This window comes from Falco punctatus (assembly GCF_963210335.1).
Source record: "Falco punctatus genome assembly, chromosome: 4".
Classification (NCBI taxonomy): domain Eukaryota; kingdom Metazoa; phylum Chordata; class Aves; order Falconiformes; family Falconidae; genus Falco; species Falco punctatus.
This window is the reverse complement of record NC_137583.1, coordinates 10,017,219-10,040,613: the sequence shown is the minus strand read 5'-3', so window position 1 is coordinate 10,040,613 and position 23,395 is coordinate 10,017,219. Positions and strand designations below refer to the sequence as shown.

The 23,395-nt window shown below is 35.5% G+C and overlaps 1 protein-coding gene across 12 annotated transcripts in view; it reads left to right on the top strand.

The window, feature by feature from the left end:
* Positions 1–23,395, top strand: part of ERC2 (ELKS/RAB6-interacting/CAST family member 2) — a 481,052-nt gene that overhangs the window by 137,024 nt on the left and 320,633 nt on the right. For all 12 annotated transcript variants that reach the window (XM_080384963.1, XM_080384960.1, XM_080384958.1 and 9 more), the window contains 3 exons: positions 1,863–1,937; positions 11,338–11,493; positions 17,855–18,022. In XM_080384963.1, coding sequence (XP_080241089.1) covers positions 1,863–1,937; positions 11,338–11,493; positions 17,855–18,022 — 399 coding nt within the window. The remainder of the gene's footprint in view (positions 1–1,862; positions 1,938–11,337; positions 11,494–17,854; positions 18,023–23,395) is intronic.

Here is a 23,395-nt window from a genome sequence, read left to right as displayed (position 1 = left end):
ACTAAGGTGTCATTGTTAGGTGCAATACAAACAGGGAATGAAAAATTGCCCATGCCCCTAAATGTTTGCGGGCTAAGATCATAAACAAATGGAGGAATCTGAAAAATAGGATCAAAATGGTATGATCAAAATGGTCTTAAGTTACCAGGCATTTGACTGTAGTGTAGTTACATAACTGTAATCATACAGCTCATAAGTATTGATCTATTCCTGTATACATAAAATCCTGTTACCTATGGACAGCTTCTTTTATTTTAGCCAAAAATGCATGCCAAATCTGACAATTTTGGGATGGGAGTCTTGATATTGTGTCCTGTCATATGCTACATTTCAAGTTAAGTAATCTATGTTCACTTAAATGGAGCTCACAGAACTATCTTGTCTTTCAGTTACTTTAATATACTAGGCCATGCAATTTTTTTAACGTATTTTATAAAGATGTTTATTATCAGTAAATTTTAATTTAACAACATGCCCCAATTCACTCCTACTACTTAGTCCTTAAAGAGTGGTTGTTTCTCAAAGTCATTGATAAGCAATATGCTTGTTGCTAAACAGAACAAGAAACTGATTGCTAGCTCATGATACAAAAAATTATGACTTTTAAGCTTGTGGGTTATAAGGCAGGTGAGACCCAGAAATGTGCTAGGATAGTGGAGCAGGATAATAAAAGCACACAATCTGTAGCTGATTATATTTCTGATTGTTAGTCTGTCAATTGGTTGTCAAGTTGTACATTGTTTGCTTCACTCCAGAAAAAGGGATTTGAGAGGTGAGAATAAAGATAATTAGGACTGACAGTGTGATATTTTTTTGATGATACCCACTGCCTGAATTTATGAGGATGAGCTGGGAGGGGCATAATTTGGAAGACACAGTAGCTCAGGTTCTGGAGTCAGCTAATGTCTTTGCGGTGAATGAACCTAACTTAGCCTACTAGGCATAAATGTATTTTTCATGGTTATAAAATTAGTTCAATTGTGTTCAAGTTTAGAGGAGAAAGACTCTAAAAGACTAGAAACAGGACTATATCTGTCCTGTTACAGTTTGTTTTTCTAATAAACCTCTCAGATTGTTTGTGTGTGGGGTATATGCATCACCAAATTCTTGTATGATGATGTTTCATTACAGTTTTACATTGTTCGATGTGGATATGTGAGTTTTTTACTGAGATATCTCATACTAAGATAAAACTCCTGTGTTTTATGAGACAGTGCTGCTGTCTTCATACTTTTCTTTTTTTTTTTTAATATATAAAGGCCAGTAGACATTAATTCTGTTAACTGTGTTTTAACTAATGCAATCTATTTTTCTTTTACCTGTGGATTAAGATGCATAAAAACTAGTATGAAAATTTGAAAACTGAAATGTAATTGCTACTGTAGAGGATGCTGCATCAACCCACTATATAATTATTATCCTTAAAATGTCAAAGTTAAATACAATGTCATTAAATTCCTTATTTCAACTATTAGAGGAGGAACTAAGAAGAAACTACTGCAGAAGATTTTAAATGACTTAACAGTGTTTGAATTAGTAACGTAACTGAATTAAGTTTTGATGTTTAGGCAGAAACAGCAGCATTGTATTTGGACTAAGAAATTACTTCCTGGCTTTGTCACCACTGACATTAATTATTGATAATGGTTTCAGAAATAGCGCATGTGCCATCAGAGTTGACTGTAATATAAGATAGGGACTGCAGTGATGTTAGAGGGATTATAAAGAGGAAGCACCTGTAGCATTTGGAGTTGCATGCTTCTAATCATCAGACTTTTATTTTGCTGCAATAAATTCATATGAGTGACTACAATAATGGAAAGATGAGTCGTCAGGCTTATTTCTATCGTGTCCCTCCACAGGAATTGCACAGAAGAACCCAACTTCAGCCTGAGCCAGCAAAGACGAAGGCTCTTCAAACAGTTATTGAAATGAAGGTATGGTCTTTGCATGTTTTCTTGTGCATTATTTTTGTAGCATGAATTCCTGTGTTCGGTATGGCTGGGATTGAGTTAATTTTCCTTATAGCAGCCTGTATGGTGGTATGTTTTGGATTTGGGACCAAAACTGTGTTGATAACACATTGATTTTAGCTGTTGCTGAACAGTGCTTGCACACAGTCAAAGCTTTCTCGATTTCTCACTCTGCTCCCCCCTGGCAGCAAGTAGGTTGGGGTGGACAAGAGGCTGGAAGGAAACACAGTCAGGACAGCTGACCTGAATTGAGCAAAGGGATATTCCGTACCATAGAATGACATGCTCAGCAATAAAACTTAGAGGAGGACGTTCAGAGTTATGGCATTTGTCTTCCCAAGTACCTGTTGTGCATGATGAAGCCCTGCTTTCCTGGAAGTAGCTAGGCATCTGCTTGCTGATGGGAAGTACTTAATGAATTCCATAATTTGCTTTGCTTGCATGCATAGCTTTGCTTTACCTATTAAACTTGCTTTATCTCAATGTACGCATCTTCTCACTTTTGCCCTTCTGATTCTCTTCCCCCATCCCACTGAGGGGCAGTCGATGAGCGGCTGTGTGAGACAGCTGCCTATCAGGGTTAACCCACAACACTTTGATTTATAACCTTTACTATTAAATCATTAATTGTTTCCTTTTACTGCTTAATTTATTTTGCTGTGGAGCTAGGAATAATTAGTATTTCTTTCTCCCACTCTGTTTTCTTAATAAGACTTGATTGAAAAAAAATAAACTAAGTGCAGCATGGCTGAATAATATGAAATATATACTGCTTGTTAAAAAGACTTCAGGGTAAAAGAGGGGAGTTTCAGGTGAGCTAATCTGGATGGAATAAACTGACAAACAGAAGCAAACACAAACTGTCCAAGGCCAACAGAAAATGTTTTTCTTCTTGATCTTTAATAATAATACTTCTGTTGGTGGTATTTGGCCATCATTTTGCATTTAACCTAAGGAACAATATTCATTGCATCAGCAGAGTGATATGAAAAAATGTTATGAAGCTCTTACCTTAGTCCTGAATATAGTTTTCTCTTTCAATATATAATACTACTAAAGTGTTGTGGCTCCCCCCCCCCAATAACAAAAGATAAAAATAATAATTAAAAAAAATGAAAATGGATATTTTTGCATAATTCTATGAGTCTGGAACATACATCTTCAAGAAAAATACCAAGAGACTTGAGATAATTTATGAGTTGGCAATGCTGCCTGAAATAAATTAATGATAGTCTTTCATTTCAGTCTTAAAGGAAGAGCAAATTAAAGGCCTTATTTTGCCAGTGACTTCTGTTGTAAGCAAATGAGTTCAGCATGTCTGAACATTGTGGTAAATACACAGTTACAATGACAGCAGGACTTCATAAATATAGTATCTGCCTTTTAATAGATAATAATTAGTTTGGATTATATGAGTAATAAAGAAGGTACATAAATTTCAGTATTCTGTCTTCTGATGTGTATTTGTCTTGGATGTTCCCTGTTTATTCTAGTTCAGAAGTCTATGTGTGAAATCTAAAATATGTGTTTTTGCAGCAACTTGTTACCCTAAGTATATAGAGTGTGTGCATGTGTGTGTATATATATATATAAAGTAGAATTCTGGCTGAAAAACTCTATTGATATTCAAGATTATAAATTTAAAGTTTTAGGATACAGAGATAGTGCGTTAGAATAATTTATGGTCTTCCATGTGGGCTATTAACAATGTAAATGTGAAGTTACAGAATCATTTGCAATTCTTCCTGTACCAAAACTCCTTGAAAAGAACTGGAGGGTGATATGATACATGAATGACACACGTCACAGCTGTAGTTGCAGCCTCTCTGACAGCATCTGTCCCTGAAGACAATAACATCTTTTCTGCTTGTCTCCCAGGAGAGCTGGGTGTGGTGTGATGTTCCACTTCTTAAAAATCTAATGTTTGTAGCGAGGGCTTTAGTTTGTCACGGGTGAGACTGTAATCATGTTGCTGGAGCATTCTGATGCGGAGCTGCCTTTTGGCTCTGAGGCACAGGGTTCTTTCTTTTCCTATGAACACATGCTCCTTTGGGGTAGACCTGTCTAAAATAGGCCTAATATTGAAAAGAAAAAGGGACAAATGTAAGATGTTGAAATCCACATGATTAAACAGCAGTTTTTGTTACAAGTTCCAGCTTTGGAATGTTTTCAAGTAAATTTAAATTGTCTTAATCCAGACAGCATTTGTTTTGAAAAAAAATGTGGAACATTTGTTTTGAATGATCAAGCATTGAAGCAATTATTTCCCTACAGTGTTGAGGGTAGAAGGAGGGAGAGGATTATTCTGTAATATGGCAGTCTGAGGCCATACACTCCCCCATGCAGAGGCTCCAAGCAGTATATATTTCTCTTCACCGCACCCAACCCCTTCCACCCCCTCGCCGCATGAGCTTTTGTTTGAGTTCTCTCCATGGCTCCACCAGCCTCTACCAGGAGGCAGCTTTCCTTCCTTCATAAATCCCTCTATTCTTCCCTGTGGCTTTCTTCTGTCCCTTGCCACTGCTAATGCTTTCTGTCCCTTTACCCAGTCAGTCGTCCCTTTCATCCAATGAAGTATACCCATTTCTTCTACTTGTAATCTCATATATATTTTTTTTTTGTCCTAAACAGCTTTCCTTCTGCACTACCTTTCCTGTCCTGATCTTCATTTCTCTCTGAAAACTTTGAAAATAGTTGCCTTTTCTTATAGCAATTGTATTTTCTGCATAACTGTTGTCAAAAAAAAGGGGGGTGGGGTGGGTGGGAAAGAAAATATAGCAAATTCACATCCTATGTCTTGACTCCTGTTTCTATTGCTTTATTTATTCCTTTTCAGATATCTATTATTTTTGCAGGTGAATCACACATGCCTTTCCTAACTTTCTGGTTTTTCTTCTTAGATGCATTTGCATCCAGGTGTCTTATATATTTGCTTATTCTTTCCCCTTACATTTTTTACTCTGTTTCGTTGTCTGAAAGAGACTTTCTTCTCCAGAAGCCCTTTCATATGGAAAGCAGAGTCACAAGACCGAAGGAGGGCAGGATGATTCTTTTCCCACCATGTTCTTGTTCCCTCAAGCTCCTGTTTTTTTGAACTTGCTTAATGACATTGTAGACCTTGTTTTCAAGATTTTTTTTTTTTTGATTTCTCGTTTTGTTTCCCCAGCCCTCTACCATGGTTTTCTGAGATCTATTCTCTAGAAAGTAGGACATACTAGATAATGCTGTTTATATCCTGGATTTAGTAAAGGGGTAAAAGTTTTGAACTGCGCATCTTTCCAAAACAGCAAGTTACATGATGGAGCTCGTGGTACTTGGAGAAGAGCTGCCAGAATGTTTAAAAATATTACTAAACAATGAATGACTTGAGGGGCTTAATTTTGTGTAGTTTAATAAATAGGAAATGACAGAGCAAAGAGATTGCAGTCTGTAGTTACCTACTTGAGATATCTTCATTTAAAAAAAAAAAGTCCTCTCCAGTAATGAAAATAAATATGTTGTAAAATATAGTGTGTGGAAGCTTGAGGTTGCAAATGCACACCAAAATATGGTGTGTATGTTTAACAGCATTCATATAACTTTTTCTTGTGTTAGATAGGAAGCCAGTCTAGTTTTGTTGCAATGGTTGCTTTTGACTGTGGATACATGTAATGGAACAGTATTTTTTTTCTCATGCCTAAATCTTTATCTGTTTAAGTGTAAAATAAAGCTGTTACATTGAAATCCTTTCCTTTAATTGCAGTTGCAACTGCATATTTCTTTGCATGTTGTGTGTTGACAAATGCTAGATCACTGATACCTTTGAATATCAGTGATATCCAAAGTTAATTAACACTGATTAATATCATAAAAAAGAGTAAAAGGAAACATGCTTTTCATTTCATTCTTTCAAAAAGAAGTTCTCGTAAGCACATGAATTGGGTCAAAATTTGCTCATCTTGTGTGAGGCCACACCTGGACTACTGCATTCAGTTCTGAGGTGCCCAGTACAAGACAGACATGGACCTGTTGGAGCACATCCGGAGGAGGGTCACAAAAATGGTCAGAAGGCTGGAACAGCTCCCCTGTGAGGAAAGGCTGAGAGAGTTGGTGTTGTTCAGCCTGGGGAAGAGAAGGCTCCAGAGAGATGTTCTTGTGGTCTTTCAATACTTAAAGGGAGCTTATAAGAAAGATGAGGAGAGGCTTTTTAATAAGAACTGTTGTGTTAGGACAACAGAAATGGTTTTAAACTGAAAAAGGATAGATTTATATTAGACATAAGGAAGAAATTTTTTATGATGAGCATGGTGAGGCATTGAAACAAGTTGCCTAGAGAAGTTGTGGGTGCCCCATCACTGGAAGTGTTGAAGGCCAGGTTGGATGGGGCTTTGAGCAACATGATCTAGTAAAAGGTGTCCCTGCCCATGGCAGAGGGGTTGGACTAGGTGATCTTTAAAAGGTCCCTTCCAACCCAGACCATTCTGTGATTCTATGATCTTGTTCAGACAGTTCTAAGCTTAAACCAGTAAGAAAACCAGAAATGAGTTGCCTACAGATATGGCATAAAGCTTATCCTAAGTGTAAGGTATTGACTATCTGAAATATATGTAGTCTAATAACAAGAATTACGAACTATTTAAAAATAGTAAGCTGTAAAGTAAATGAAAATATTTGTGGTTTACCTTACTTGCAGAAAGAGCCGTCTTTATGTATTGATCCAGCTTTGATATTTCAGGTATGGGTTTGGTTCTGAATGAGCGTGTATGTGTGTTTGCGGTGAAACATACTTGCCTTATTAAGATTGCATGAACTTTCAATTTCCCTTGTCTTCAAAAATAAACCTGAATATTCTCTGTGTTAAATTGATGAAAGTTAAAAAAATATATAGTAAGAGTAGTCATGTATGATCTGTTGATAGCATGTGTGCATATGTGCATTCTATTAAATGCGAAGTTTCAAATATTTACTTCTGATTGCTTGTTGAGTGCCCTACAAGCAAAATTTTTCACAGACGTAGCTTAAACTTATCAGGTATTTGAAATGATGAAGAGTAATATCTCATTACTTTCCATTTCAGAGTAAGACAGACTGGAATGCTGTATTATTTACAGATATTTTGCCTTTTTTCCTCTGCTAAGTTTTAGGAAATGTACTGTAGCATTCTTGTAAGGACTGCATATATAAGATTCATGCAACATTGTGGAAACAATCTCCTTTCCATTGTGCAATATTATTTCCTTCAGTGTCAGGATACATACTAATTATTTTGTGTTGCAAAAGAGACTGCTTTCTCCTAGGTCCAGCATAGAAATAGCCCTAACCTCTCTCACAGAATATCTGCAACACTGTTCTAATAAAGGAGATGAGGAAGAAGTATCAGTTACTGCAGGAAGGAGGGGATAGATTAGGGCGAGTACCTCAATCTATATCACAAATCCTGCTATATAATCTTATGTCTTTCAAAAGATTTAAGAAGCCCTGACTGGAAAAATCTGCACAAATACTGCATTGTTGTAGATCTCAAAGACGTTTATTAGTACCATTTAGTACTAAGCTTTTTCCATAATATTACTGCAAAAGAATCTTCTTTGTGATTCAACACAGACTCATGTAGTTTTTTTAGTGTGTTGCTAATGTGGATAAGCCTTAGAGGTTTGAAGGAAATACTGCATCTGTTCCTATTTCAGTTTCTGTAAGATTGCCAGACCCTGTGCCACAACAAGAGCTGGTTGGAAGTTTTCCAATTGAAGTTTTCTGTGGGAAAATGCTGATTCAGCTGAATCAGAAGATTTTATGGGAATGTGCCTATTCTGTCAAAACTTTTAGCGGAAGCAAAGCTATCTAATGTTCTATCCATCCTGTAAGTCAACCCAGCTTCCTTGTGGTACTACCCACTGGGAGCTGTCTGTACTATCTTTGACCTACAAGGTTCCTCACTCTCTAGCAGTTCTCCAAACAGGAGAACTTTCAGGTTTTCAGGGCAAGCCAGCAGCCTGTCTTGCTTATTTTCAGAATTGCTGGTCCTGTGTTGTTCATATATAAGGGAGCAGTACCTTTGGTTCCTCGAACAGTCTGTGAATGAAGGTGATGTCTGGCTTCTCTTCTGTCTTGTCATCACATGTTTTTGATACTTTATTCTGAAAGAGATTTTAGTGTTGAAAATTTTGTGAAATTTCTGCCTTCTGTTCCAATAAAAAGTTAATCCAAAACTGACAGTGACAATTTTTCTAGAGATAGAAAAACTAGTTACACAGCTGTAGTCACAGTATGCAGAGATTGATGAAAAATAAACTTTTCCTCGGAGAGTTCAAACTTGTGATAAAGTACAGAAAACTCTTCCAGAAGTTATGTTAGATATTTCTCTTAAAGTTTCAATATTATTCTGTGATGGATAAACCTAAGGAGTGTAACAGGCTGTGCTATAAATTATTTTTGCCATGTTATATTTACAAACATGTACAATACAAATGCAGTACAAAACCCCGGACTCTTAAAGACTTTAGAGAGATTTGATGAGGACTGCTCCCAGATGAGATGTCGTAACAGGTCATGCAAGTATTAATATATTTCAGTGCAAAATCATTCTGAAGTGCAGCGAAGCTTAGATTTTGCTTTTATCTTCAATAATAGGAGTAGAAAATTTCTGAAATGGAGTCTGATGGAGCAAGCTGATTTGATTGTAGTATCTGTGAGAGCTACAATAATTTATTGTTGTGCATAAGCCTTGATAGTTTTTAAAATTCTTTTCAGTATTTTTCTTTTTGTACAGTTTCTCCAAGTGATAAGATTTAATGAAATTCTTCCCCTTTCTTTTTTTCACCCTATCTCAACCTTTTATTTCACATTTCTCTTTTTTTTAAAAAAAGTTTATGGAAAAATGTTTTGTGAACAGAACAGTTAACATCTAAAAAAGGTTTATTTTTTGTCGTGTGATGGGCTGGTCATTTAGTGGAAAGATTATTTGGTTTGTATGATCATTCACACAGTCTTTGCTCTATGATACGAGAAATGCTGATTCCATGGGCAAATACGAATAAAATTTTTAGGGTTCTGATATGGGAAATCTGCCATGTTAATATCATTAGACTAGTATACTAAGTTATATAAGTTACATTTTATCTGTTAACTTGAAAAGTTGTTATTCAAAAATACTCCATAATTATATTAGATATAGGCATATAATGTAAAAGCTGGTTGGAATTCTTCCAAAATGGGGGGGAGTGGTGGTGGTGGTGTGTGGTGTTTTTGTTGGTGGGTTTTTATTTTTTTTTTGGAGGTTATTTTGGTTTAGGTTTTTTTTTTTTTTTTTTTTTTTTAAAGTTGCATCCCTAGTCAGCTCCTTTGTGTTTTTCAATTGATTTTTGGGGGAATACTCTTTCTTGTGGAACATACCCTTCAAGAAAGCAAAATATGGACTGCTGATTGAGGTAATTATTGACATCTTCAGTATCAGATTTTTTCCAGAAAAGAAACAGCTACTGAGGCAAAAAATATAAGAAACTGCAAGTTTCACATTTCAAGAGTTTTTTTGTTTCCTTTACATTCTGGCATTTCTTTCTCTTTTGACTGGAGCTCCTTTTCTGAAAGGGGATGCAGTTAATTTGGAAACTTGTAAGATACATAAAGGCGATTAGTATTCTCCTTTCAAGTGCATTACCTTGCCTATATGGCATGAAAGTATGTTTGCTGTTATGGGAGACAGCTCTCTTCCATTGTCTTGAGATTTGTTGTTGAAAAGTTTTACACCCTTTTACATCACTGAGCTCTTGCCTAGATTAAAGCACACCAAAACCTCTTCAGACAGGAACCACAATGTATTTGTGTAATTGTACAACCCAGAAATATATCTACCAGTGAAAACTGGTGTATCAGTGTGATACAAGTGAATAAATCTGTGTTCAACAGCAGGCTAGATGTATTTTTCCCATTTTCACAATGTTGGCAGTAGGAAAATCTGACAAGTCTTTGCTTTCAGTTTCTTTTTTTTTTTTTCCCCTGCTATCTTGTAACAGATTTTTTTTTTTTTTTAAAGTGAAAATTTGTATTCTGGACTTATTAATTGTCTGGAAGGAAGCTGACCGTGTTTTTTATCAGGATTCTGATTCACACAAAATTTTCTTGGTCACTTTGTGTGACTGTAAAGAAATGTTTATCCTGCTGTTCATTTTTAAGCTATTTGCTTTGTATGGTTGGATTGGTATATATATACCTATATCTGTATAGTGCTATTATTAATTCCACAGAATCACAGAATGGTCGGGGTTGGGAGGGTCCTCTGGAGATACACTAGTTCAACTCCCTGCTGAAGGGGGTTCACCCATGGCAGGTTGCACAGAATTGTGTCCAGGCAGGATTTGAATGTCTCAGAAAAGAAGACTCCACAGCCTCTCTGGGCAGCCTGTTCCAGTGCTCTGTCACCCTCAAAGTCAAGAAGCTTTTTCTTTGAGTAAAGAAGTTTTTCCTCAAATTTGCTGTGTTTTGATTGTGCGATTTTACAAAACTGTTTAATGAGAGCATAGTCTTTCACAGAAGAAATGTGCTTTTACTCTGATAATTTTCAGCTAACTGTTTTGAATGAGATTACTTCCATGTTCTTTCTACGGCTTGCTACAGTCACAATATCCTGATTTTTCTGATGTTTTCGGTGAACAGAATTGGATTGAAAATTTGTTTACACATGAATAAAAGGACTTGCAAATTTAATTTTTTACATTACTTTGGTTATGAACAATGCTGCTGGCAATTCACAAAGAGAAAAACCAAGAAAGAAGCAGTGAAGTCAGTCCTACTTCTAGGAAACACATCCGTCTGCTTCTACAATTAATTATATTGCAAAGCCATTTGTGATTACTTATTAAGGGTGCTAAAAATCCCAATGCAGTTTGCTAGTTCAATGTTTAACTTATTTCAGTGGCATCAAACATTCAGGCTTCAGATCACTGTACTAAAATTACTGTGGGAGTAACGACAGAGAAAGAATATTCTTTCTACACCATTGGAATAATGAATAGCCAGGCCTAGATGGTTAGCAAAGAAAACGAGGTATGTTATCATGTATGTGTGGCAAACAGGGCATCTCCAATTCCCCTTTCATCCCTAACTGTGTAGGAATGGAGACAGAATTTTAATCAGAAGGTATTCTCTACAGATTACACAACAGAGTGTAGCATTGCACGCTTTTTTTTTCTGGTGGTGAGAGGTCTAAATTCTGCATTTCTTTAAGCCAAAATAAATTTAATTATTTTTGATTTGTGGCAGTATGGACAATCCGTATTTGTAGCATCTATTTTGGCTAACTTATTATTTATTTGATGTTTGTGCCTGTACAGATATACTTCTGTTACTCTTTAATATACATTTTGTATCATTTTCAATACTCTCTTAGGATACAAAAATAGCTTCACTTGAGCGCAATATAAGAGATCTTGAAGATGAAATACAGATGTTAAAGACAAATGGAGTTCTGAATACAGAAGACCGAGAAGAAGAAATCAAACAAATAGAAGTTTACAAGAGTCACTCAAAGTTCATGAAAAATAAGGTAACGTTTATTAATAAAATAGTTGAATGCTGTTTAAATAATAGAAACAAAAATTTTAACTTGACCCTTTTCAACTTAAGCAGCTCTCTGAATGTTTTATTTTTGTGAATCCCTTCTATGGGACACTCAGTAGCTATGGAGGAGTGAAGCGTTTTGGAAAAAAAAATGTGGTTGTTTTGACTTAGCCTCCTCCTTATGTCTTCCTATTTCACCACTCCTGCAGAGGCTACTACAGTCTTGAATCTATACCTTGTTACCTTTTTTCTTTCTTGTTTAAGGTGTCTTAATGTTGACGTTTTGAATTGGTTCATAATTATGACTTGCACCATTCTGGCACAAGGTTATTTGTGCATTTTTGTCTGGTTTTGATTGTAGTTTTACAGAAAGGACTGCTGTTCCATAGATGATGCCAAAATGTAATCTCTTATTTTAAAGACTTGTAATTTGATGACTTTGCTTCTGCAGAATACCTTTCATTTCAAATTATTTTGTGTAGATAATTATGGGTTGACTGCAAGCAGAGAGTGATTATGTAGTGATGTAACACATTTCGTGGTATCAAGCTCAACAAAACAATATTGCTTGTTCATTATTTTAAAATACATCAGAAGTAAAGCTTGATGTCTAAGTTGTTGTCCCAGCTGGTCTTTTTACCTCCTTTTGTTTTGATGTACTCAGCTGCTGTCTAGGTAAAGATGAGCACTCTAAATAGTCTTTCTTCTGAGTGCTAATATTTTTTTTCTGATACTTTTATAATTGCCTTAAAAATTGTAATAAATAAATATGTTACAATTTGTGCTGGTTTATTCCCAGCTTTTCTACCTTGAATATATTTTTTTTATGAAGTGATAAAATAATAAAAATTAAAAAATATTAGATATTATGGAGACTGAAGCCGATGCTCCCATTCTTATTAGGTTTTGGAAGGAACATTTTAAAAATATTATTTATAAGCTAAACTAAGATGGGGCAAGACAAGTCACAGCAGCCCAAAACTGAAACATTGAAGAGGAAAGCCAGCCATCTCACCTCCTGCAGCGATGTTAAAAATTTGAGCATAGTGCCAGAATAAAAACTAAGGAACTGACTTTATAGTCATGATTATTATGAAATCTTACTTTATTTTAGAAGTCATTCCATCCTAGTTGTTTGTTTGGGTTCTGATTCTGTTGAATATTTAGGAGGTTTTGCGTATGTGAAATTATAGGGAACTGAGATGGACTGATTCAGTTTTTCTGAAATGTAGACTTGCAGCTCGGAAAATATGCTTGAGGAGGAACTGGTACTATTACCTCTCTAGAGGCCACGTAAGCAAAAAAAGTAGGAGTCGATTGGCTTAAAGTGTAGTTCTCTGCATACCGTTGTCTGTTGATGCTAAAAATACTTAGCAATATTGCTGTTTAAGTACAAAATTTGCAATATCAGGTAAATAAATGCCATTACCGCTTTTTCAGGGTTGGGCAAGCTAAGACTCAAAGTATGCAGCTTGTGTGTGGTCAGAGAATGAAATGTTGTCAGCACCTTCTGGAGAACAAGTTCTCTGGTTTTCTGTTTTCTTGTGTAAATTAAACCTTCATTATCTTCTTGACAAGATGCTTTTACTTTGTCTGAATTCTACAGTGAGTATAGGATTAAGAAAATTCACCAGTGTAGTATTGTACACTGAAGGTTTTCCATCTCAGAAGAGCTGTTACTGTCTCAGTTTGGAAACTGTAGTATCTTGTAAACTACATTGCAGGAAATGCTTGTGTCTTGAGACACTGGGGTGTATTTATACCCTCTCCTGAGGGTTTGTGCTACAGAAGAAATGGAAGTTTTAGTGCCCATTTTAAATATGCCCAAATAAATCCAGATTTATTTAATTAAAAAAATCAAAAAATGTATGTATTCTGTTGAAAAAAGTTCCTCTTAAGCTACTGAAAAGTAGCTGAAGTTCAAGTAGCATTGTCATCAGGAAAACTATTTTGCCTATTTAAACGTTAATTTCAAAGCAATTCAGTTTTAGTAATTTACAGCAAAACTAATGCATCTCAGCAAATCTGTTGATATAAAAATAATGTGCAAAGCACAGTATTTTGTTAACAATCTTCTGATGTTTTTGAGAAGAAAAGCTTCAGTATATTTCTGTGGCACAGAAAGCAGATGAATGAGAAGACTATTACACATGCCTTGTTTTGTCACAATCTTCTGATCTTTGATAAATGCCACGTTCTGATGAAATTTTGTCTGTTCTCTTTCACCAGTCCTTTTCTTCCACTTAAAATTGAGATTGGAAGCAGAAGATACTATTTTTATCATTCATCTGAGAACCTTTCAAGGTGGAAATGTATTTATGTAGCTGTCAGCAAACAGATCTTATTCTAAGTGATCTATTGAACCAGAGATTGTTGATAAATTCTGATAAACAGAAGTCTGGATTGATGGCAAAGAGCAGAACAAAACTCTTCTCACAGTTAAGGACTTTATAGCACCTATGATTGTGAATGCTTCACATTTATTTTTGAAATATAACATGTTTTAAATCTGTTCCTGATTTAAATAAATGGGAAGGTGTTAAATGAAGGCCAGTACTGAATATCATTTACTGTACATGAGTGGCAAAGAATTTTGGGAAGTGTTCCTTTTCTTAAATAATTATTATTAATATTCACTCCTTCAAAATATATAGGCTTTAATTTTGATTTGCAGTTAGATAGAGGTTGTAGAAATGAGAAAGAAAACTTGCTTAAATTTATTTTTGTTTTTCTTGCTCACTTGGTAGGGACTCTCCTTGCTCTGTTTGTGAAGGGACAGAAATAGGCATCACTCACACGATACAAAAATTGTCCAAACAGGTCTTAAAGTTTTCATGGCTAAGGGGTATGACACTGCAAATGTATTTATTGAGGATGTGGAGAAAACATACAGGATGATACACATTTTTAAAAATAATTTCTGCTTTGAAAGAACCCTCTCTTACTAGGCTTCATCCTTTCACTAGCAGCCAGATATTTCAAGGAATACTGATGCATTTTTTCAGGTGTGTGTTTGCACTCTGGTGTTTAAGTAGGTCTTTGAGTATTAGAACTCTTATGCTATCAACAAGAATGACTATGAAAATCTAGTGATAATTTAGTACTTCTGAAAATTATAAAGATGAGTTTTAAGAACTGATTAGGCTCTAAAAAGGCACTCAGTAATTAATGTCTGTGTGTAAGAACTCACGCTTTATGAAGGAAACATGCAAGTTCTGTATGATCCTGTAAAAGAAATAAAGGAAAAAAGTATTACAGCATCTTTTGTAGATAGCCTGGAAATGTGATAAAACCTTTAAAAATAGTCCTTGACCAATACAACCTGTAGAGTCTACAGATAGATTTTGGAGTCCACTGTATACAGCGACATCATTTGCATTACTACTGTTTTTTCTTTCACTTTAAAAAGTAGTTGTCATTTGTCACATAAGACCAGATCCTTATGATGCATAAATCTGCATAGTTTGATTTAATTATTTACTTAAAGATTTAGCTCTTAATTTTAATAAGCAATGTTCAGGGGAAAAGTTCTTGATTGCTTTGTTTTTAGTTAGTTTCTCAGTTACTCTATGCAAGTCATGTAGGATTTTGGTGTGTAAAAATAATAATGTAAGAAAAAGGATAATGGTTTTCTGGAAATGTTGGTATCTAAGGAACTGAAATTATAGGAGGTGACAGAATCATAAATTGAGAAGGAAGATAAAGGAACTAGGGTTTCAGGAAAGGGTGTGAAGCAAGATTGTATTGGGCAATGTTGAAAAAGCAGTGACAGGCAAACTACGCATATGAAATAAGTGAGATTTGGGGAAGGTCAGGATCAGAGGACAAACTTGGAGTTCCTTGGATGCTAGAGCACTTATACCCAGACTTGTATGTTATCTTCCCTGTAGTCTTTATAAAATACAAAAACATTTTTGCTTTTGTCTTTTTTTTTTAATTGAGATCAGTAGACCTCATTGAATCGTTGCTCTTGGTCTTCCACACCACTTAAGATATAGCGAAGTGAAAATGTTTGCACATCTGCTGGAGACAGACATTTATTTCATGCCCTGTTTTTTACACACTAGTAGATACAATACTTTAAAAAAGCAAATTACCCAGGTCTAAATATTTCTTTTAAAAAGTTATCTGGTTTCTTGTTATGCCTTTGGTACTTTTTATACATTATTTTTTTAAATTGAAGTTTTAGTACATTTTCACCATTATACTCTATTTTAATAAAACACACCACCCAAAAGCATAATTATTCAATGTTTGGTGTGTTTTTTTTTTTTTTTTTTTTTGAGAGAGAGTGAGTTCTAACATGTTTTTTAAACTCTTGGCAATTTGTAGGTCTTGTAGCCAGAAGTTTATGCTAAACAGATTCTCTTTCTAGACCGCAAAGAACATACCTGCAATAAAAAAGAAGCTTGTTTTTTTATTATTATTATTTGTCAGGGTGTGGGTTGTGTCATTCAAAAATCGGGAAGGGTTTCTAGGAGGGATTAAGTGTCTGTGATGTTCACATGGGTCTCGTATAAAGCATGTGATGTAATTCAGATTGGCTGCAGATCTGCATTTTGTCTTTCTATCTTGTGGACAGATTTTCTTGGTTGCCATACTTGCTTCCATGTTCTGACAATGGATGGAGTAAGGTGTTTTGCTTTCAAGTGGAAGTTTTCTCTAGCAGTTTAACTGCACTCTATATTTTTTTGACATCTGTTCTTTGTATGCTTCTTTTCTTATTTTGGTTTATTTCAGAATGTGAAGGTGATTGCTTTTAGTGTCAGTATAAGATTCCTGATTTTGTACAGTAGCTCTGGGATGGCTAGCCAAGTACCTTAACCAGCTAGACAAGCACTGGGATTTATAAAAAGAGATAAGAAATAAATATTTTTAAGACATGCATATGGACTGTAGTTGGAAGAAAGATGTATTTTTAATGTAATTTTAAAGGATACACTTGCAATGTAAAACAAAATAGAAATATTTTGATCAGCAGAAAATGTTTCCCCTGACTGTGCCATATAATATTGAATCTGTGATGTGGTTGAGTGGGATCATCCTGTGGATACGTATTAATTTTTTTCCTGAGGACTTTGGAATCATCTTCCATCCAGCCCTTCTAGATTTCTTACATCCCAAATGTGTGTTTGGATGCAACTGATGGGAAAGAAAAGAAAGAGCTCTTCCAGCACTTCTCTGGTTGTTGCAGAACTGAAACTTGAATTTTAAAGAAAATATATAGGCCTTACAGTCATCAAGAAAACTTCCCAAATATAAACAAAGTTTTCTCTGAGTTAGGCAGATGCACTGAGGCATTTTAGTTTAAATAACCCTCATGAGATGATGTATCTGAACTCATCTGGTGACCAGTGTTATTTCACAGGACTTTAAGAAGAATAGTTATATGTCACCTAATTCACCATCCTTTAGCATCATTCTGTCTATTGTCCAGTGCTTTGTTCATATTCATATGTTCTAAATCCACCACACTTCTGCATTCTGTGGTGACCCCTCCTATTTGTCATAGTGGAAAGGGAAGAGTAATCACAATTCCATGACATTTACTGATGAACCTTAAATTCTCTTAAATTCAGAACCTTCATGACTTAGTGACTGGGTTTCTGCTGTTTCCCTTAGGATATGCTTTTACAGTCTCACAGACCTTTCACTCTGTGGAATTTTTTTATAACGTTTTCCCTAGACTTTTCTTAAGTTAATCTCTTTGGCTTGGCTTTCCTAGTACCTGAGAATTCCATATGAACTGGCGGGGGGCGGTGGGGGTGGGGGGGGGAAGGAGGTGGGGATGGTGGGCAGCAACACATTTGCAAGAAGAGTAAGGTCAAAATTCCATTTCTCAGTTTTCCTCTCCTTACTAAGATACCTACTTTAGATACCTACTTTTCCTTATCAGGCTTCTAAAAACCTTGATTCACTCTGTCCAAGGATAAGAATCATGTTGTTGGAAGGAATAGGCTATTGGATGGAATTTATACTTTTGTGAACACTTTTTTTTTTTCCTATGCATTTTTGCTGTCCTGCCAGACTTGCCTCACACAGGATAACCTCCTTTGAACTTAAGTGAGGTCAATGGTGAATTTATAGGTCAAATCATCATGTACAATCTTTAAGAGTTTCCTTTTAATTTCTGCAACAGTAGGGCAATAATTCTTATGACAGGGTACATAAAATTATAAGAAACTTATTTGAAGTTGTAGGTGTAAAAAGTCCAAATCTTAATTCTCTTCCAGAATTTACAGGTGTCTGAATTGTCATATCATCGTTGTTCACACCTTTCAGATTTCAAGTGCAACTATGAATTGGAAATGAAATTAATGATCTAACTTTTATTTTCCCCATTACAGATTGACCAACTGAAACAAGAACTCTCAAAGAAAGAATCAGAACTTCTTGCCTTACAAACTAAGCTTGAAACCCTTAGCAATCAGAATTCAGATTGCAAGCAACACATTGAAGTGCTTAAAGAGTCACTTACTGCCAAAGAACAGAGAGCTGCCATACTTCAGACAGAGGTATTGTATCTTCTAATCATAAAATGCAATAGAGTTAATAGCGTGTGTCAAGGTGATGATGTGTTTGTTGCAAGTCTGTGCAGAAGGCAATTTGTTAAAGAATCATGGAATAATTTAAAACCCTTTAAATGCCAATATATTTGGTATATGTTTTTTTGGTAGTACACCAGCTCTCATTCTAGAATATTTTAGAGGCACCTATGATTGCATTTTAAGAAAATGTTTGTGCCTAATTCTCATTGGCTTCAATGGAGGGAGCTGGGCCTTAATGACTAGATTGTTGTGATTTCATTTCTTGTTTCTTCACCTGTTAACTGAGTTTTTGTTTTGGTTGCCTTGGCTTGATGCTTCCTTTCTACTGTGTATTTTTATTCTGAAGAGTGAAGCTACTGATGTATTTTGAAAGCATCTGTTGAAGGGTGCATGCTATTAATCTGTGGTTATTGTTTCAAGTGCAATCAATATTTATTTTAAAATAGGAATAATTTTAGTCTTTAAAACAGGCCAGTGCATTCGTTATATATCTGTCTACAATTTCAGATCATGAAATAATGGGTAGTGGAATACACGGTTGAGATGGTTGTAACATTTGATGGAAAGTGTAAAATCCAGTGTTAAAAATGCTGTCCATTACTTAATTTCCTGGGGTTTTAAAAAGCTTCATAGATTTGGAGCACACAATACTGACTAGCTTGAGTCCTATTATAAATTCTCTTATTTTATTATTATGTGTGTACCCCTTTCAAGAAAGAAAAATACCTATGAAATTCAGTCATACAGTATAAATGATGTCTGGTCAGAGAAGTACATTAAAGTATACTTACAGAACGTTTCAAATTTCTGGCAAACAAAACTCTAGGAGAAAAAACAGCTTAAACTCATCATTCTCATGGAAGCAGGAAATAAATATTTTTAAGATTCTGATTATCCCTCTGTGCCGTATGTGTTATTCTCTGTACATTAAGATGATACAGATGAAATCTTGGAATTTCCAGCTTGTGTTTAATGGGCCGGCTAGCATATGTACATAATACAAAATAATCATAATAGAACAAGGGTAAAAACTCCAGCAATTTTGGCAGATCTCAATCTAGCATTTTTGTAGTAAAGACTACATATTTTAAATCTTTGGCTGTGCAAGTCTGTTTTGCAAGGTTTGTATTACCTGTCACGCTGCTGAGGATGGTGATGAATTCCTGTGGCTCTCCACTAATTTAATTCTTAATTCTTTATCAGTCTGGTAGGTATTCAAGGCAGTTCTATGGCTGGCAGGTGGGCAGTGGTAAAAAACCCTGAATCTGTAGTGCTCTTGATGAAGGGTTGCTGGGATTGCACATTCCTGGTGGAGAACCAATTGATTTCTGACAGGTATTCAGTTCTTCACAGTCTCTACGTAAGGCAGTAGAGCTTGAACCTTTTACATGAAGCAATTTAAGTCAAAATTAGCTTTTTGACTTAATTGTAATTGCCTGTTGGTGTGCAGGTTGTATTGTGCCTGTTGGTGTGCAGGTTGTATTGTGCCTGCTTTTTGTTAGTCTCTTCAATTGGGAAACGAAATGAAAAATTAATGTTAAAATGATCAGAGAGGTAGCTTGATAAAAGGAATGCTCTGTAACAGCAGAGAACTGTTTGGCATAATACCATGTTATTTGTGAAATAAGTGATTGTGATATTTCATACAAATGACGTGAGATTCTTCCAGTTTTCAGTGAAAAAAAATACAAATCTGTTCAGGTGTAGGATTAGTGAAAGGTATGTTCAGTATAATTTCTATTCCATGGAGGATACTAGTTCCTGGTTTTGATTATTTATTTTAATTGATCCTTTACTTCTGTATAATTCAAAGCATTCTGATGACAAGCCTTAGTTTGTTTCTAAATGAAGTAATGCTGTAAACTAGGTGGGTCGTTGCTGATATGAGACTTAAAAATGAAGGAAAATAACTCATAAATGTCCTCACTGTATATTTTGGTTCTAGACATCTATGACTGTCTCTGCATGGACTTGCTAAATCAATTGAGCCTAATTTTTTTTTGTGACTGATTCTTCAGAAATTGTGGGGTTTATTTCGTATGTGTTATTGTCAGCCATTAGTAACTACAGTACCTCATAAACTGATGAAGTTCTGAAACTCTGCAAGCTCTTTTATATTGCCCATAGAAATGTAGGTGATTTGCATTTTCTGCTTTGAGTAGGGTGTAGGTGACGATTTTATCAGACAACAGTGTTTTGATTTTTTTTTTTTCTTTTTAAGGTATCTTTGTGAAGGGAATTGGGGAAGGTTGGTAAATTATGTCCACCTTTTCTGGGAAGTAATTTTAGTTAAAATTTTCTGTAATTTTCTGTTCATGTACAGAAGGCTTTTGGATAAAGTGTCACATCAATGTAATTTTTTTTTTTTCTTTCCTGGGAGACCATATGAAAATGAAGGCCTTTGAGTACTGGGTTAATGCCAAGTTTCATTTTGGGATATGGTACATCTTGAGATGCATTAGGAGAAAAATAAAGAAAACAAACTTTGATTCCAGTTATACATATGTATTAATGCAGCCTGTATTTGACATGGTTTACCAAATAATTTTGAAAAGATATCATTACAGCGTGTGCTCTTACATGCATCATTTACTTGTGAGGCAGAGATTTAAATAACCTGTGTTAAACTTTATTGTCAGCAATTTACCTGATCTAGAAATACTTTAATAACATATTTGGCCAATATTAATTCTATCTCATTTTTTATCCATTTAAGATGCACTGAATGTTTTATTACAGTAGAGATGCAGCTCATCTTAAATCTACTGAAGGTCTTTTATGTAGGTAGAAATAACACACACTGTGTACCCATTAGGTTCTCAAGCTGGGAAAGAACAGCACTTTTGTTTGTTATTTTAAGGTCTCAGGGTTGTTGTAGGCATGTCACAGGCTGTACAGTTTTCCATCTCGAAGATGAGATATTTAGAGGTTAGAAATGAGGAGTGGTTTCTAAAGTTAAATAATATTGAGGCTTTCAAAAAGTACGTGTTTAGTCTCACCATACTTTTCAACTCTTTTGAATAGACTTGGAATCAAGAGGTCCTTAAATCTACTGACCTATCCAGTCTTATTTGCTGGAAAAAGAGTCTTATAGCTAGCTGAAAGCTGCTATAAGAAATATGTTCATATCATCAAACACAGTTTGGGTTTGTCATAAATTGCTGTATAACTATGTGAGATTGTTACTTGCTTTGCCTAAGAATCATGAAAACAAGTGACAGCTCTCTGTCCAAGCAATTTCACAGATTAGAAAATAAGGTTCTTCAAGGCTGATGCGTGTGTTCTAATGTTATATAGTTATATATTTTTAAGACTCTCTGGGTTTTGGCACATTCCTTACTACCCTACTGTATTCTGGGAAGTTTTTCTGGTTAAAAATGATTGCCAGGATGTCTCTTCTCCACAAACTATTATGTTACAACTTCCAGACTGGATGTGCAGTTTATTGGAGAGAGTCTGTTAAACTGTGGGCGTCCTTGAGAAATATGCTGGAGCTCCAAGCAACACAAAAGCTGGACAGCGTCTGAATTTGTACATTGCTTTGTCTGCTTCTGTAGGCCAAAATCCTTGTTTCTTATCAATATTTACACAAAGCCAGAAAGAACACATCCTTAACATAAGCAACAAGAAGACTTCTCACTAAAAAATAATTTCTAAGGCTTTTGATCTCTCACTGGATGCTGTGAGTTTGAGGGGGTTTAGAGCTGATCTTGTTCCTAGTGGTAGTCAGTTACGATCTAGTGGAAAACAGGCTGTTTGTGCTGCTTGCAGTTTTTCTTATTCAGGGTGGAAACGCCTCCTTTTTCTTTCTTCTTTCTTTTGCCTGCTTATTGCCCTTCATTTATTTTAACTAACCACGGGGGCAATAAGAATTAACTAATATTTTGGTTTTATTGTATGCTTCATTGTACATTTTGATGAACAAATTAATGCCTTCAGGCTGCATTCTCCTGTTACATCCTGTACAAAATAAATGTGATGCAGCAAGACAGGAAAATTCAAAATGATGCCATAAAGTAAAATTTATTGAACTCCCTTTATACCTTCTCTTAGTTTTTTTGATGAGCTTTTTTGGTAATTGCTTTGCAAACATCAATTTCGTATAACTCAACAGTGTCTGTCTTCAGTACTGGGAAATTTCCTGTCTTTCAAAAGGATCTTTTACATTTCCACTTAATCTTTAGTTTGGAGAACTCTGGGGGAGTAGAGGGAATATTTATCTATCATATGAATCTTTGCCAAAAATGTTATTTGGTGACATGTAGAAGACTAAATGTGGGTTAATTCCAAGTATTAGCAGAGGCTGTCGATTTTTTGTTTATGGTATATAGATTAAGCTGTGTTAAATTGCGTAACAAAACAACAACAAATCAAAAGCTTCTATGATGAAGCTCATACATTTCCTGCAGAATATGCCATCCCTGCAACAAGAGACCCATGGTAGGATACAGGGGCTTTCTGTGCACTAAACCCAGGGTCCTTCCTACCAAAGACCTGAAAAGGAGCAAGTGTCATTTACGTGGTGATCAAGTATGTGACCTGCCACTGTAGATGGATGAGGAATAAAAATACTGCTTTGCCAGCTGGGCTCTCTCTAAGACCTGGCTTTGAAGCTGACTAAACTAAGGCCTAGACTGTGCTGTGGTAGCCATCCAGCAATGATTCTAGACATTGCAGGTTTTGTTCTCAGCAACCGGGAATTGGGAAAAGGTTTTGTTTGCTTAGAGCAACTGAATCGTCTATCTCCAGACCTCAGGTCTTATCTAAAGGGAGGGCAATGGCTTCCAGCAGCAGATGGGAAAGCAGCTGCAGGAAGATGCAGGGTGAATGGCAGCCCTCCAGCAGGTGGAAATCATTATGGAAAGAATTTTGTACAGTACAAGCTATTGTTGGTTGTTCCCAGATGAGTAAAGTTAATAATATTTTGGCCGGTATTAAGCTGCACTCCTTTCTTTCTGCATGTTCACATTGTCTATTTGTAGACTAGATAGTTTTTGTTAATTATCACTGTAGAATTTTATGCTGTCCTAAAACATGCTTGTAACCTGCCTTGAAGGGCTTCCTTCTGGTGGTGAAAGTAACTGGCAAAGCCCAGTTCTAATCCTGAGCTAATGTGTTCGTAGTCACAGTGTCAACTTCCTGCCTAAATAGGATTACTTTGTAATCACCTTGTTGTAATTAAATCAGCTTAGTAAACCCTGCATTAAAAGAAATCCTGGACATATATCAGTTACTTCATAACAAGTCTTTTATTACTATTTAATAATGGTGCTTTGCAGGTTATCTTTAGGTTTTGGAGACAGCAGTTGCATATGATGCAAGAGGATGCGATTCATAGCA